At 40.7% G+C, this 17,192-nt stretch overlaps 1 protein-coding gene across 2 annotated transcripts in view; it reads left to right on the top strand.

Annotated features, from left to right (window-relative positions):
• The first annotated feature begins 346 nt into the window (after window positions 1-346).
• Window positions 347-17,192, top strand: part of SNX2 (sorting nexin 2) — a 36,448-nt gene continuing 19,602 nt past the window's right edge. For both annotated transcript variants that reach the window (XM_082497566.1, XM_082497567.1), the window contains exons 1-2: window positions 347-485; window positions 9,412-9,529. In XM_082497566.1, coding sequence (XP_082353692.1) covers window positions 378-485; window positions 9,412-9,529 — 226 coding nt within the window. In that variant the 5' untranslated portion in view covers window positions 347-377. The remainder of the gene's footprint in view (window positions 486-9,411; window positions 9,530-17,192) is intronic.

Genomic DNA, 17,192 nt, shown 5'->3' on the forward strand with positions numbered 1-17,192 from the left:
GGCGTCATTCCCAGCAGACGCTCCGCATCCACGACGCTGGCCGGGAGACGCGTGGGCGCTGCCTTCGCGGGACGAACACTTGGCGGGGCTCCGCCAACAGCGACCGACTTCACTGAACTATTTTCGCGGAGACGACGGCGGCACAGGCCCGGCCTCCCGGTTGGCCACGGGAAAGCGACGCTGCCGGCCCCCGCTGCCCCGCCCGATCCCGATCCCGATCCCGACCCCGATCCCTGTCCCGGCGCGCGCGCTCGGGGCGGCGCGCGCTCCCGCTGCCCTGCCGGCCCCCTCCAGTCACGTGGCGGGAGGGAGGGGGGGCGGAGCGGCCATCACGTGAGCACGGGGGGCCGGGGCTGGCGGCCGGGCTGCAGGGGAAGATGGCGGCGGAAAGGGAGCCCCCGCCGCTGGGGGAGGCGCGGCCCGCCGACTTCGAGGAGCTGGAAGACGGCGAAGACCTCTTCACCAGCACCGTGTCCACCCTGGAGGTGAGAGCCCGCCTGCCTCCGCGGGCCCCGAGCCCCGCGGCCGGGCCGACACCCGCCGGGCCCTCTCCCCTCCCTGCCAGGCCGCCGGTGCCGCGCTCCTGACCGGGGCCGTCGGCCCCTCACCCGGCCGCCGGCCCTTACCGGTCCGGTCCCCAGGTGCGGCCCCGCCGCCTGCCTCAGTTCCGGGAGCGGCGGCGGCTCCTCGGCGCTTCACTGCCGGCGGGCGAGTGGCCTCGGCCCCGCGGAGGCTCGGTGGTTCCCCTCAGGTTATCCTCCTGCCAAAAGAAACCGAAAACTCTTTCTCCAAGTGCCGCTGTGCCAGGTCGCCGCCTTCCCTCGTCTTACCCCCTTGTTGTACTGCCGGGGTAATAAATATTTGCTCCTTTCCTCTTCACACGACGCCAGTTTCTCTGGTTCTCCCTCCACCCCCTTAGACTTGGCATAGATGAATAACCACCCACTTTTTCTTTGTTTGGCCGCTTTCCGAGGCTTCCCCCCTTTCCAGTTTGCAAAAACTTGTAGAAACTTACTCCTCTCTTATCCTTACTCCGGTGGACCGAGGGGCACCGGCGTCCCCGGGCCCCTCGCCGCCGGGCAGCCTGGGCTGCCAGCGGGCACCGACCTGCACGCGAGGCGGCTGTTCGGAGAAATCGGAGCCTGGAAGAGCTGAAAACTTGTAGTGATACATCTCGAAACCGTGGTTGCTTTCCATGTCAGGAGTCTAGTACAAAAAAAAACAACCAACCAACCAAAACAAACAAACAAAAAAAAAACCCCCAAACCAGCAGAACAACTCAATGCATAAATAGGTCCTCGTTCTGAAAAATGCTTATGTGTTCATTTGTTGTGGTGGGAGCTTTTCTTGCTGAGTTGTTGTGGTCGTGTTTCACCTGTGTGTTTTGCCAGTATCTTCTGGAAGAACTTTGTTTTTCCTATACACAGTGGGCCGTTTAAAAAGAAAATTGTTCCTGTTCCTCTTTTCCTGAAGAGTTTCCTGTCCCTGACCTTTACAGTAATAGGATCAGTGCATGTTTCTTTGTTTTTCTCTGGCTGCTGCCTGTCCTTAACAAAAAAGGGCAGAATACAAAGAGGCTCTTAAATGTATTTTGAAGTCACTTGCCTTCTGTCAAGTCACTTTATTTTTTTTCTTTTTATAGATGTGTAATCTGTGCATTGGTAGAAAAAGATCTGTGGAAAAATGCTGTGAAGGAATAGCAAATGATGTGAACCTGCACTTGACAAGAATTGTATCAATAGACTTCTGTGCATGTCTGTGATACAGTGCGTATTACTGGAGTCTTCTTGTGTGTACTAAGAAAGACTGCAGTGTAACATAACATCTTTACTGGTATGGTCTAGGATTAAAGCTGCAAGAGATGATAGATTTAGCATCTAAATCACTGTTGCAATGAGAAGTCCTCATCTTAATGATTAAAAATAGTTACTAAAAACTTCTCTAACTGCAAAAACTGGCAGAGAAATGCACGCTGTATTGGGTGATTTGGCTGACAGTTCTGTTGTGCCGCTTTGTTTTTGTAGATGGTCTATTTGGAAGAAGGTAGCTAAGTAGAAAAGGGAAGCCTCTGCTTAAAGAGAAGTTTTGAAAAGCTTTGTCAGTAAAGCTTTTTTTGACATCTGATCAGCTACAGCATTTAGGAAAAAGCCGTAGTCTTGTGACTTTCCTGCAACTTTGGAAGGAAGAAATCATGACAATTGACTTTGAACTTCTCACTAGCTTGAACACAGGTTGTTTAACTCAAGTGTATAGGACATCTTAGTCCAGAGAACAATTATCTTATGGTGTGGACCTAGTTAAACTTCTGTCTTGAGTGTTGTTTTAATCCTGAAGTAGCTTTTCTAAATGGCAAAGGAAGTTCTATAGTCACAACAGAATGGTGTCATGCTTTTCATAGTTGGTCATATATTTGTTTGCTGATACCAGAGGAAAGAGCATAGCAGGGGACGTCGAGGTCCAAAGTCAACTTATATGAAGGCTATGGTACTTTGAAAGGGTTCCCAACTGGTTTATCTTGGAGCTGTCCATTTGCTTTTTTGCATGATTAATTTCACACCCCACCTCACCCCTATTTTTTCTTGCTTTCATTCTCTTTGCAGCTCACAAAAGGCACACTGTTTCTTTCTTGTCTATGATTTGGTTTTGCAGTGGGGAAGCTGTAAGATTTCTAATAGGTTTTCCAAATAGCTTCCATGTTAGCAAAGTCTCAAATTAGAAAACGCATGCTAACTCGTCTAAGTTTCTTCTGACAAACTATAAATTCAATGTATATTGTGAACAGCAAATATGAAATATTTAAATACAGGAAGGCTTACTTATTTAAATACAGTGGCTTATCTGTATAATCAAATGGAGAATGTTGTTTATTTCAAGTTGAATTCTCTAATACAAAGAAAAAGAAGCTGGCGTTCTTACTTTCTTTGTGCGCATACTAAAAGTTAATGTCTTGAGTTAAACCCTCTTAATTCTAGAATGTAAAATGTTAAAAGATCACACTGAACTGTAGCACCTGGCTTTTCTGAGGTGCAGTGGGAGCATGTTCTAGGACTTAAAAACTTACTGGATGGCAGAGAATGAGAATGCTTTATGTGAGCATAGGGCACCTATGAGCTCCAGACACTGGGCTGAGCAGCAGCTTGTCTGAGCTGGTGGGGTGCTCATTTCCTCATCAGATATCCACAGTGCCCAAGAGTAGTGGAATGATTATTTGTATTTCATTGTGCCAAATGTCTGGAGGACTGCCTCCATTAAATTCGTGGTCACTGAGGGGTCTCCCTTCAGCTGCCAGGATTGCTTTCATCAGTGAGAACAGCCAGACTGAATCACACAAATGGTCTAAGCCAAGATTGCATTTACAACGATACTCAGTGGTGGATACCGTATGAAGAGTATTGCTGTTGATTATATGTGTGTGCTGGTAGTCACCTGCAGTGCTCTCCCAGCTACCAGGTTTTTGTAGCTCAAGGACTTCCTAAGGTAGCATTACGGTATTAATAATCTTCCATGGATTTACCTGCTTGGTAAATTTTCAAGTGCATGTTTTTTTGTTTTGTTTTTAAAAAAAAAAAATAAAGTTGTCCATGATATGCACAACAAGAGGTTCTGGAAATTAACTGTGCATTATAAGAAGAATCATCCCCCATTATAAGTTTGTCATCAACAAGTTGCTAATTCGCAGTCTGTGTCCTCTGTCACTACTAGGAGAGACTGCAATGACAGCATGAAAGTCACTTTTGACGACATGAGCATATGAAAAAAGCTTATGTTAGATTTTCTGAAAAACTGTATGTTTAGTGTTACTCTGATTTCATAATTTCCTCCTTCCTTCTTGCCCAACTGTTTCTCTGCCACCTCCCTTGTTTGTCTGTTGCACCACTTACTTAATTTCCCTTAATATTCTCACTCATTTCTGTATTGCCTGTCTCTGTCTTTTGTAAAGCAGGTGCCATGTGAACATGTAGCTAAGATGCCACCGACTCATTTAAAATGGTATTTATATTCCTGGTGTTTTTTAGAAATGGAAGAATACATAGAAGCACTTGAAAACAATGAGTAAGCAGTAGATGTGTTAATCTGTGAACGACTGTCATTTGGGGCAGGGTGTGTATATAATCTCATTGCCCATTTATCAGTTTATGTCAAAGATCTGCAATATGCGTTTGGTTTTTGCACAGAAGGCAAAACATTAGATAAGCACAGAAGTCCAGATGTCTTTAATGATATCCATTGAATTTAACAGTGTCAATTATAGAGGAAGAAGTAAAGACCCCATTGGAATATCTGAGAGGAAAATATTAAGTCCTTCAACACTCTACGGCAAACTAAGTCTGTATCCAAGATTAATTGGTATAATTCTACTGGAAATGTGTGTCTTGTTCCTTGGTGTTACATCCAGGCTGTAATGGAAGCATGTAGGCGTTCGTTCCAGTGTGATTGCTTGTGTCCTCTTTCTGCTGAAAATGTTACCATCCTACTGTTGAGTCTATTCCCTCTGCCCTTGCTGTGATTTCTGAGCTTCTGTAACCCTGTTTCGGACAATGGGCCAGGTTAACTTGAACAACCAGGATAGTATAATGGTCAGCTTTTGTCAGCCTACTGTGCTCTGACTGAAGGAGGCTAGGCGGGGTTCAGACAAATAGTTGAACTGGTTTGGGGGTGACCCTACTATTAAGAGAAGGGGGGATGTCCAAACATCTGGGGCTATAACTTCAGCCAACAGAAAAAGTGACAACTTGTTCTTGTTTCTTCATAAATCAAAGCTATGAAATACATAGTTATTGCTACCGAACGTAATGCACAATAAAAGAGAATAAAATTGAGCTTATTGCCATTGCAAATTGGAATGGGTCCATAGGCCACTTAGCAGAAATTTGTAAAGCAAGAAATTTCACAGGCATGTACCTTTCAGGAAATGGCATGTTTGTGACATTTTGTCAATTGTTGGCATCAAGTTTAAAATTTCTAAACAGCTATGCTGTCCCTGTGTTTCTGGGCCATGAGTTTTTTTTGTTAGTTTCATCTTCCATTTCTTGTCTGATACTCAGATTTTCCTTGCGCTAACTACTAACTCCTCTGACAGCCATTTTAATCGCCGTTTTAGCTGTACTTCATAGAGATAAAAAAGCAAAATTGGGGTCCTGTCTTTTAGCTTGCACCTGCAGTAGGGTGTAACTGGAATAGCTTAATATGTTAATAGTTCTTTGGATGCGTGGGTACTTTTTTTGAGAGGCTGAATAGCACTCTCTGGTCCACTGACTGTGTAAAATAACCAGATTATTAGGAATTATTGACTAGTTTCTGATATATTCAGGGCTGTGGCTTTCTGAGTTTTCATAGTTCCCTGAGGACTATGTCTGTTTTGAAGATAACTTTTGAAGATAACAAACTGAAGTTTGTTGCAAAACTCTTAAAAAAAAAAAAAAAAAAAAAAAAAAAAAGCCGATGCTGTGTTCAGACTGTGAATCATTTTTAAGAAGTTTCTAAACTTTATCTCTTTCATATAAAGTCCCAACTGTTCGTGAAGATATTTAACCCCATCCTTAATTTATCTTGTCTGAGAATGACAGCTGTTTAAAAATACCAAAGAGCCACTGAAAGATTAATAGACCAGGAAATAACCTTATTCAGCTGTCAGCTTGTTGTGGTTTAACTCCAACTGGCAGCTGAGCCCCACAGAGCCGCTTGCTCACTTTCCCCAGCAGGATGTGGGAGAAAATTAGAAGGGTAAAAGTAAGAAAACTTGTGGGTCAAGATAAAGACAATTTAATAGATAAAGCAAAAGCTGCGCGCGCAAGCAATATATAATGAATTCATTCATTCCTTCCCATCAGCAGGCAGGTGTTCAGCCATCTCCAGGAAAGCAGGGTTTCATCATGTGTAACTGTTACTTAGAAAGACAAATGCCATAACTCCAAACATGCTCTCTATCCTCCTCCTTCCTTCAGCTTTTATTGCTGAGCATGGTGTTACGTGGTATGGGATATCCCCTTTGGTCAGTTGGGGTCAGCTCTCCCCGCTGTGTCCCCTTCCAGGTTCTTATGTACCTCCAGCCTACTTGCTGTCAGGGCAGTGAGAAACAGAGAAGGCCTTCATGCTGTGTACGCACTGTTCATCAATAAGTGAAACGTTCCTGTGTTGTCAACACTGTTTTAGTCACAAATCCAAACCATGGAACCATACAAGCCATTATGAAGAAAATTATCCCAGCCAAAACCAGTACACAGCTGAAAGGGTGTTTAAAATAATACCCTTTAAAATAAAGGAAAGTCATTTTACCTGTAAGTTATCCACAAAACTAAACTTTAATATCTGCTGTTCTTAAAAGTGGAATTTGAGATTTGTGACAAATATAAATTTATTTTATCTTTATAAAACAAATAATACACAGGCAGAACTTCTGTTTCACTGGAAATCTTCCTGTAAGAGTCACTTCTAGACTTTGTGTCTTGTATACAAATTATACCAGCTGCACAAATAAGCTTTGCTTCTTGTGCTTTCTGAGCTGCCCCTAAGGTCTGTTTGAGTCCTCTCCTTTTGCAAGTATTCTTCAGTTGTGGTTTGTGGAAAGCAGGGTATATGAAATTTGGAGAAAGCCATCTGTAACTGGTATGCTAACTGTAGCTGTGAAGCCTGTTATCCAGTAAGAATTATTTGGTTTCTTTAGCAGTGCTGATGGACAGGATCTTTTCCAGCTCAGTAACAGAAAGAGATCCATAATCATACCAGCACTTGGTGACATGTATTTATAGCTGTTCCTTGGAAGAATCTGTTCCGTTCTTCAAAGTGGGAATAGCTTTGTATTGGCCTCTGGTTAACTTGTTGCTTTAGGCATGTAAATATTTGGGGTTTATATTACGCCATACATTGATCCTGTTTAAGTGTTCAAGGTGAATTTTGTGTGTGGTAGAGGGTTTTTGAGATTAGAAGCCAGGTATAGTCAAAAGTGACTATCGGTAACCAAAATAGCTACTTCAGGTATAACTGAAAAGATAGGCTAAGGGAATAGCTTGGATATGTGAGTATTCTCCAAGGGCTTCTTTTTCACCGTTCATTAATCAAGAGCACAATTAAGGAATAAAGCAGAAAGTCCTCTGCTATGTCCAGCAAGTGTTCAGGAAGACTTTTGTTCCCTGTGCCTGGCTGTATTACAGCTGCTTTTCATGGAGGTGAATCGTCAAGCATAAACTACGTGCCATTCTGCATCTGTGGTAGTGTGGGGTCCCCACTATGTCCTGAACCTCACATCTGTCAAAATGTAAGTGGGTTGCTCTTCAAAGTTGAGTAGCAGCAAAACTGGTTTGGAATGAGTATCTGTAATGTTTTCGTGAAGAATTGCTTTTACTGATAAAACTCTCAACTGCTTGAACTTCACAGGGAAATCAAGCATTTTCATGCTCTGCTGTTCTAGCTGAAGTACGAGATCTTGAACTCGCAGCTCTATGCAGCGCTGCCTGGAGAGACAGACTGTTTCTTCTGAAATAGGCTAATTCTGAGTTTTGAAATCACTTAAAACTGTTGACTATTGCATCTGACACATACTATCTATACTATCATTTGTAGAATAGTGAAGCATGGCAAGAGGTGAGGTTTTCTTAAATTTCCTAATTAATTTTGTCTAAATTAGTTGCAAGTCTTGTGATACAACTTAAGAATCATGCTTCACAGAGTGAACAAATGCACCTTTATTACCCCAGAGCAGTCTATTTGCTGTGGGATCATTTTGGCATTGGTTTAGGGATGAGAAGTGTACATGTGACTAATTGATTGGTTTCTTGTAAGGTTATAAACTCTACTACCTACATAAGTTGCTGAGTAGTTTTGCTTTGGCTTTCTTTGCAGGCTCTAGGGTAAAATCAAACAGTTCGAGAGGCTGATCCTTTCATTGCTCATCATTTTGTTTTGTTTATTGGTTTCCCCCACATTATCTATGGGCTTTTCAGGGAGTGGTAGCCTTTGGCAAAGGGAAGGGAATGTAACCTCTTATGTCATTTGAAAGGAGCGGTTCCTTGTTGCAACCATAATCTGGTTTAGAGGAATATAAATTTTCTGGTATTCTTGTATTTGCTTTCATCTTCCTTTTGCCTTCAGCAGGGAAAACATTGAGGAAAACATTTCTTGCTTACTTCTTCCATACGAGAATTTCGGGTGGCTGAAAACTGGATAGAGGTGGGGAGCCAGAATCCTCCTCTCTGCTGCTTGAAGTAAAGCAGCAGTGCCACACTCCAAGTCAGGATGTACGCTGTTCTTGGAGCTGTTCTTGGAGAGCCCTCTCCCTTAGAACTGTTGCCTCTGCTACATTTGTGAATGTGAAAATACAATCTGGACAGACTTTTTCAGTGGCTTTTCAGTATTTTTCAGGCTTTTTTAATCTTTTGCAGCCTGTGGCATTTGCTGAAGTGTAGCCTGAAACATTTACTTTCTGTTTTGAATTGTGGTTCTGAACTTAAATTATGACAACTCTATGCAAAAACTAGGAAGCCTGTAGTGACACAATTTACAGGTGCTCCTTTTAAAGTGCATGCATCTATGAGTAAATATGCTGTTGTTGAAAACTCCTTAGCTAGCTGTCTTGGATGAAGTTGTGAGAAGTAAGTCTTGCAAATTTCCTAGTACTGTGGCACTAAACCAAGTTGATACTTATTCAATAAGTATTTTCTAACTGAAGCACTGGTCTTCAGTTAGGTGTGTATTTATTTTGTGAGTAAGCTATACGTTTGGTAGCCCAGCTTCAGTATTGCTTTAATTTTCCTGAGTGTCTTCATTCAAATATTTCTTTTTTTCACTGGGCAAGTTCTAGTTTTCAGTGAATTGAAAGAACTGTATCTATTGGCAAGCCCAGCTTGCATGTACAGTACGATGTGGCTCTCTGTGGCAATAATTCCCAAATTAAACCTGTTGCAAAGCTATCAAAATTTCTTGTGGCCACAAGGAGCCTTGAATCATTTGGATGGTCTTAACACATTCTTTTAGTCTCTGAAAAACTGGTATAGAGCACTTGGAGAATTCTTTATTAATTTTTTTCTCTGTACAACTCCAAATTTAAATCCAAGACTTTCCAAAAGCAACGTCATAATCAAATTACATTCAGCATTACTGATAAACTTATTCTAGATATTTCTGTAGCAGCTTTTGTTTCATGTTAATTAAACCTGAGGAAATGGGTGACTTTTTTTCTCTCTGACAAAGAAATGAAAAGAGCTGTTGACTAGCTCATATCCTTTATTTATTGTTACCATGCTTGGAGTAGGAAATGGAAATAGCTGACAGGGTTTCCTTTTTGTACGTCTTCCCTTGTTTCTTTGCAATGAAAGAATGTTCATTGCAGTAATTCTTATATACTGATACATGGCAACTGGTTCTCTGCTAATTATTTAACTACTTTTTTTTTATTATTATTATTATTTTAAACAGTCAAGTCCTTCATCTCCAGAGCCAGCAAGTCTTCCGGCAGAAGACCTCAGCACAAACTCCAATGGTCCAAAGCCAGCAGAAATCATGCTAGATGATGACAGAGAAGACCTCTTTGCTGGTAATTGCTCTTTTCTCCTAATGTGTCTTCACAAACTCTTTTGCTCTTGGACTGAAAAAAACTTGCTTTTCTGGAAAGGAGGGTTAAAACCTTTTAAGTTTGACAGTCATGTACAGGTTTTATCTTGTGTACTTTGTAACATTGGTTAAGTTTGTTTACTAAATATGAGATTGTCAGTGGTGTGTACTGTCAGGGCATAGTGTGGCAGTGTTAGCTGGTTAGTTCTGCTGACAGTAATAATAGTATTTATCATTATGTAATCGACAATATTCACATCTGGTTTTCTGTAAAAACATGACTTAAGTTGCATCCTGGTTTTCTACTTAATAACCATGCATAAGCTGTCCCAGCCTTTTTTCCAATTATAAAGAAAGATGATTCAGATCATATCAAGCTGGAGGGATATCCTTTTTCTTAAGACTTTTGTGTTATAATGAAAGGGTGACAAACTGGCATATGGGACCAGTCCTGTCATTTCACTAGCACGTGATCCGTCTCTGATACTTGACAGTACTGCAAGTTTTGGAGAAAGATGTGTGAAAGTTCTGATAAGTAATCAGTTAATAGACAACACATTTCTAATGTTTCACTAATTGGTCACATCGGTGTTGGTTTTCGAGTGCCCTAGCCTGGGTTGTGGTTGCTGTCAATTACAGGTGTAGGAGCATTAACTTTTCGAGAAAGGAGATGTAATATTTGGAGTATATTATGTAGGAGTATGTGGAGTACATTATGTATGTATTATGTATATTATGTCATCAGAGATGACAGAATGCTGCTTCTCAATACTAACTGCTAACACTTTTCCTATCACTATATGTTGAGTGAGTTAGTTGGCAGTCTGCTTTGAAAACAATCCTCATCTCATCTTCATTGATTCTCCAATGTAATCATTCACAAAGAAACTTTATAGCCTTTAGTTCTAGGCTGTTTTGTACAGACACATGCATATGCATGCCTGTTACATTTTTTTCTGAACTTACTAAATTTGTATTTGCAGCTATTTGAACTTATATTTGCTCATGACACTTAGAATGTATTGACTAGTTTACTAACTCTCTGAAAGTGTTTTAAGAGAAAAAGAGAATAGAGGGCTAATCTTACTTCTTTTGTATTTGTATTACCTGATCTTATGATTTATAAAGACCAGTAGTGCTTTAGCAATGAAGCTTTCTAGTACTAGTAATTTAGTTATTTAGCTTCAGTATATAAAGCCAGCTTTTTATAACCGTAGAGCCATCTGGAATGGATATTTTAGGAAAGCCAGTTCTCCTTTGGACGATATTAAGAAAAAAGGTGGCTGGAGTAAATATTGAGGAGAACCAGACAGAAGGAACAAATGTTAGCAGCCAGATTGTTTCAACTGAAATAAATGCTGTGAGGAAAACACACAGAACTGATTTAATGAGTTTGAGTTTTGCTATGGAATACGTTCTCTTAAATGCATGCAGCACTGAACTGAAATCATCTGGCATACTGCATGTCTAACACAACTAAGACTGGTCTTTAAAAGGTCAATTTATGTACAGACTGAGGCTAGTACAAACTTTCAAACAGGGGAAAAAAACAAGAGCGATTTATGGAACCTAAGACAGAATATATCTTTCACAGTATCCGGTTCTAAGCAGGAACTTTGCGTAATACAGTTCTACCCTAGTGATGAACTTCTGTCTTTGTATCACTGTCAGCATAGGCGTTCTCAAAAACAACCTGTAATTTGTGTTCCAGTGCTGTGCACTCACAAGTATAACTGTTTCTTTCTTAGTACTGTTTTGCTAGACAATGATGTTAATCTGTCTGATTAACTTTCTGATACTGATTTGCAATGAATAGGAACAATGTGAGAAGTCCACACAAGATATCTATTTTCTTACTTCCAGCATGATTGCCTAAGCCTGGCTTTCTATGAAAGCAGGACTTAATTTACAAGTAAGTGTGACTGGGTTTTTTTCTTCAACATGTTGAAATTCCAAAGAACCCTATTGTGGCACAGCTTATTGGAATGTGTAACTGGAGAGGAAGAGTATGAAGTTCCACAGCTTTCTAACTTATGTTGTTCCTTCATATTGAATTATTAGACACTATAAAATCCAGGTAAATTAAATCCTACGAGTGGTTCCTGAAAGGAGGGACTTTGATGCTTTGGGGGCATAAACAATTATAGTTTTGCAAACTTATTTGTAAAAAAAAAAAAAAAAAAAGATAGTATGCCTCTCTAGCTATTGTAGGCTTGATAAATCTTTTTCATTATTCTGTCTAATAACGCAACCTAATAAAAAAGGAGGTGAGGGAGAACAAATTATATGATTTCCTGTACTGTTTTAATGCAGTTCAGAACCTGGGATTTTTTTAGGCTTTTTTGGCTATACTTAAAACCTCTTTGCTATTGTGTTTCTGCAGCAGCTACAGGATAGTATGTGCAATAAAATGTTTTAGATATTCATTACCTTGTCTCTGGTGAGTCATAAGTGCTTTGGCTGAACTATTAAAACTGGGTTTCAAAGGTGGAAGAAAATGAGTTTTCCAGCTGTCATTGGAGACCAGTAAATTTCGCTGCTGCATTCATTAGTATTGTGGTTCTTGGTTCTGTAAAGAAGCAAACTGTCTTGCTAAACCCACTTAAGCACTTTCACCCTTAGAATAAAAGTCAGTGTGTTGATTATTTGGCCAAAACAGAATTACTTTATCTTACCTTGTAGAGCTCTTGCATGTGGAGACCATAATGATCAGTGCTGCAATCGGGTAGTATTGAGAGTATCTTGAGGGGCTTTGGGGTGTATCTTAAAACCTGGCTGTCCATAAGCTTCTGCTGTAGAGTGAAGAATTAGATATTGAATTAGTCTTCCAAAATGTAGACCTAAAGATCTGTGTATAGCTGCAGAAACATGCTGTGGACTGTCTGTGCCAGGACATAGCTGTCTGTGTCTTCTGCCTCTAGTAGTCATAGATGATGAGGAGGTCTGTGAAGTTGTATCAGTGTTCTGCCACCATTTTTGGAAAAATTAAAAGTTATAAATTTTCCTCTCTCCAGTCTGGTAAAAGATTACTTTTTATTTTCTTTTGGGTTTGGTTTGTTGGTTTTTTTTTCAGCTCTGAAAGGTGTTTGGGAATGGATCATCTTATGCAAGTATCTAGGTACTGTGTCCTGAGGGAAAGTCAATGCTTTGGGGACGGGGCTGATGTTTGTTTTTATTGGGTTTTTATTTTGTTTTTCTTCAGGTTGTGATAGGTTTGTCTTAGGCTTTTTTCCTGAGAGTTGATACAGAAAAGGAGATGCTAGTTCTGCGAAACAGAGAAGACTTGCTTTAGGCCCAGGTGAACAGCAAAAGCTTCTAGCTGCTGGCGTCTGTCATGCTGTTGTCATGCGGTGCGTCTGATCAGAAGAGTTCAGTGCGGATGCCTTGCTGCTTTTGAGAAGGTGGTTGTTCAGTTCTAGGTCTTTTCTGCAAGAAACAAATGCATGAAAACATGTGAACCTACAGTTTTGAAGTCAGAAAGTGGCCTTATTAGTGGCTGACTGTTCTGTTAAAACTATTTCTGTTCTCATTAAGATTATTTTAGTACTCCTGATATAACAGTAAGGGTCATGGGCCGTGACTCAGGTGTAGTAGTTCTCACAGTCAGTTTTGTTAGGATATCTGTTTCTGAAATAAATATTGCTACACCTGGAGAAGCCTTTTTTCAATAACTTTTCCTCGGTTCTGGACAACAGTCTTTCATTCAGTTTACTTCCACATTTATGTAACCACCTGAGTAAACTTTCAAAGATAATAGGCCAATTTCAACACTCAAGCCATGTCAGAGTGTTAGAGGTCTGACATTTAGAAGTGTGACCAGTAAAAGTAAATTACTCAGCTGAAGTGAGCTGCTAGTGAGGAATTGCAAACTTGCAGTTTCTAAGCTGGTGTTTGACAAATACTGATGATGAAAAGTAAAGAGACAAGAGCTGTCTAATGCTGAGATTGAGCCCCATGCTTCACTACAGATAGAAACTTGATGTAGTTGGCTGTAGAATGTTAATTAAGCATAAATAGTTGTCTTCTGCAGCAGGATGAGATGTGTTCACGTTCTTTTGGAGGTAATCCTCTTGACAGTGATCATAACAAAGACTGTTAATGGATTGTAAAGGGAGTATTTATGAGTAGAAGTCTTACAGGATTAGATTCGTGGAAGTGCTTAATATGTGCTGATACCTACCATAGCTGATGTGAACGTTGGATCTCCTTATTTTCCTCCTAAAAGTTGGGCAGAGCAGTTGCCTCTATGCAAGAAGAGCTTATGCTTTTGAGAACTTCCCAGGAAAGCAGGACACATAGATTTAATTTTTCATGCAAATACTAATACAGAATATTTAAAAAAAACAAAACACCACCATCCCACCCCAAACCACAACCTAATTCCTAAGTTTTCAGGGGAAAACCTAAAATGAATAAATCAAGCAAGTGTTTCTGAAAGTGCCATAGTTGCTACTCTGAAACCTACCAAATGCATCTTTCCGTGAAAAAAAGCAGCCCACAAACAGAAGAATTGCCAATGAAACTTTTTAATTTAGACCATGTCATCTGATTGCTTGTACATTCTTTGAATGTATGAAAGAAGCATTAAATGACAGAGTTCATCAGAATAAATCTATTTCTTGGGATATAGATCTTTAGCTGACTCAAAGACTGCTTTTCTGAGGGGAAAAAATAGCTGGGAAGTGTGAGAGCCTGCTGTTTCTATATGAACTTAATACTTTTTCCCTTCAGAATCTCTCAATACTTTTGTTTGAATCAAAAAGTATAACAGCCTTTTCTCTGTCCTGCTCTGTACCATCATCCCCTTCCACTGTCTTTTCCATTTCGCTCTTCTAGATTTACATAATGTCTGGGATGCATGCAGACTGGGGAATGAGGGGTAACGGGAGGGAGGATGGCATAAATTCTCCTTTTTTCTTCCTAAAAGAACTGACCTGCAGCTATCAAACAAACATACTGTTTTTTCTGGGTAAGTTCCTCCAGGAAAATAGCAAAGAAGGGCTAGTACATAGCAACTCTAAAAATCTGCTCATGCCCAACCAACCTAGGGTTACACAGCTTTAGAAATACTGGTATGAACGAAGTCTAATGTCGCTGGTCTTGCTGAAAGGAAACCTCCTTGCCTTTCCAGCTGCTTGTTCTTGCTGCTTTCTCTTTTACAGAAATAATGCACCAGCTTAGCAGTATCTTCAGCTATCTGCTGAACAGTAGCAGGGGTCTAATCCTGGTTGGAGTTCATGTGGTACACAAGCTAGGTTATTCATTATACTAATGGGTGTGTGGATCCAAGTCTGAAAAAAAGAAGTGCTGGGAAGGAGTGTGCTTCTGTTGCATCTGATAGCAGTGCTGGTTTGTTACACTGAATTCACACTTTTTTCATTTAGTCATACTTTTACAGCAACAAGAATGTTTTCTCATCTGATGAAAGTGAGAAATCTGTGTCCTTTGAATTTTTTCATGACTTGTTTTATAAGCCTGTCTAAAATTTGAAGGTACAGGGAAGTACTTCGTTGTGATTAATGGTTTGTTTCCCAAACACACGTGCTGGAATATAGCTGGTGGTAGGAAAAGGAAGAATTGAAGTGGAATGGCCTTATTTATTTTTTTATATATTTTATATTATATCCTATTTTATATATATTATATATATAACATAATTTTTCTTAGAAATGTTTCTGTGAAATAGTCATCTGTATAACATATATGTTGAAGGCTGTGAGCCACCAAACTACCCCTTTTCCATGTTTGAATGTTGTTTGACCAATCTAAAAGCTTTTTTTGTAATTGCCTCAGCAAGACTTCCCACCTGAGATGAGGTTTTGAATTAAAGTTCTTTATTGGATTAAGATGCAGTACCCTTCCTATGGCATTTGAGGGCAGGAAGCATCAGCAGGATTCTTAGGAAAGATTTAGCAGTAAGAATAAAGCAATGGTAGGAAAATAAGTCTTTTCAAATAAAGCTTTTCAGTAATCTTTGTTCATATTTTTCCTGGTTTGAGGTAAAACAAGACCAATTTTGCTCACTAACTTTATTTTTTAGCTGGGCCTCTTCTAAGTACTGAAATTAACAGCATATTGTGCAGAAACTGTTCACTCTCAGAGTGACAAGACCTATGTTTATAGTTGACACCAAGGCATGGTATGCAGAGGCTCTTGCTTATACTTACTGCTATAATACCCAAGGGCAGATAACGTGGTTATTTGCCCCGTTGGAGGGTGGGAAGCAGAAAAACGTAGAGGGGTTGCACCTGTGGGGAGGAGTGGACAGGACAGGTGACCCAAAACTGACCCACAGGGTATTCCATCCCATCTGCCTCACGCGCAGTAGAAAAGCTGAGGGATCAAAGGGTCAGCCCTCTTTCTTCGATGGCTGGCGTCCGAGGACTCTGTTCATCTGCCTTTGATCCCGATCCGGAATCCAGTTCCCATCTGTCACTGTGTCCAGCCTGGGACTTCCCCAGTGCCAGCTGGTGTCGTGATTGTCATCCTGGGAGCTTGATATGGTTTTGCATATATTTCATTATTTTCTTTTTATGTTATTATTAATATTTCATTAAAGTACTTTAGTTATTCTAAACTCGTAAGTCTCTTTCTCCTGCCTCTCTCTGAAGAGAGGTAGTGGAGAGCATCTGTCATTCCATCTGAGTGGCCAATCTGGCCCAAACCATGACAATATTAAAAATGGAGGACATAAAAAGGTGCTTGCTTTTAAGTTTAGTTTGAAAATACTATGGAACTATGTAATTTGAAATTAGGTAGAGCATTGCCAGCAGGTTGAGGGAAGTGATCATTCCCCTCTGCTCAGCCCTACTGAGGCCACACCTGGAGTGCTGAGTCCAGGTCTAAGCTACCCAATACAGGAGACATATGGACAGACTGGAATAAGTCCAGTGCAGGGCCGTGAAGATGATTAAGGGCATGACGTGTACAACATATGAGTAGAGACTGAGAGAGCTGGGGCTGTTCAGCCTGGAGAAGAGGAGACTCAGGAGGAATCCTACTTTGTGTATAAATACCTGGTGGGAGGGGTGGAGAAGAGGGAGCCAGACTTCAGTGCTGCCCACTGACAGGACAAAAGGCAGTGGGCACAAATTGAAATACAGATAATACGTAAGAAAAAAACTTTGGGTTTGGGTGTTTTTGTTTTTTTTTTTTTGTTTGTGTCTTTGTTTTTTCAGTAGTGAGGGTGGTCAAGCACTGGCATAGGTTGTCCAAGGAGGAGGTGGATTCCATCCCTGGAAAGGCTCAAAACCCATCTGGATGTGGTCCAGAGCAGCCTGCTCTAGCTGACCCTGCTTGAGCAGAGGGGTTAGACTAGATGATCTGCAGAGGTCCTTTCCAGGCTCAGTAATTCAGTGATGCACTCCAAAACAAAGTGATGACAGCAAACTTTGTCAGTCTCAAGCCAGAATGGGCGTCTGCTTCAAACCAGGTTAAGCTGTAGTGACCTTGAAGTTTGTTTTTCAATATATTTTCAGCTTCAGTATAAAATAAAATTTAGGCACACAGTCATTTTTGTCCCTGAAATAAGAGAAGTGTGGTTTTGTTAATTTAGGCAAAACATCAAGGATTGGCAAAAAAGGGGTTACAGAAGAATGGGAAACAGTTTACTAACAGAATATCTCTAAGTGGCAGCAGGGATAAAG

The sequence above is a fragment of the Vanellus vanellus genome, assembly GCF_965231255.1.
Source record: "Vanellus vanellus genome assembly, chromosome: Z".
In the NCBI taxonomy this organism is placed as follows: Eukaryota; Metazoa; Chordata; class Aves; order Charadriiformes; family Charadriidae; genus Vanellus; species Vanellus vanellus.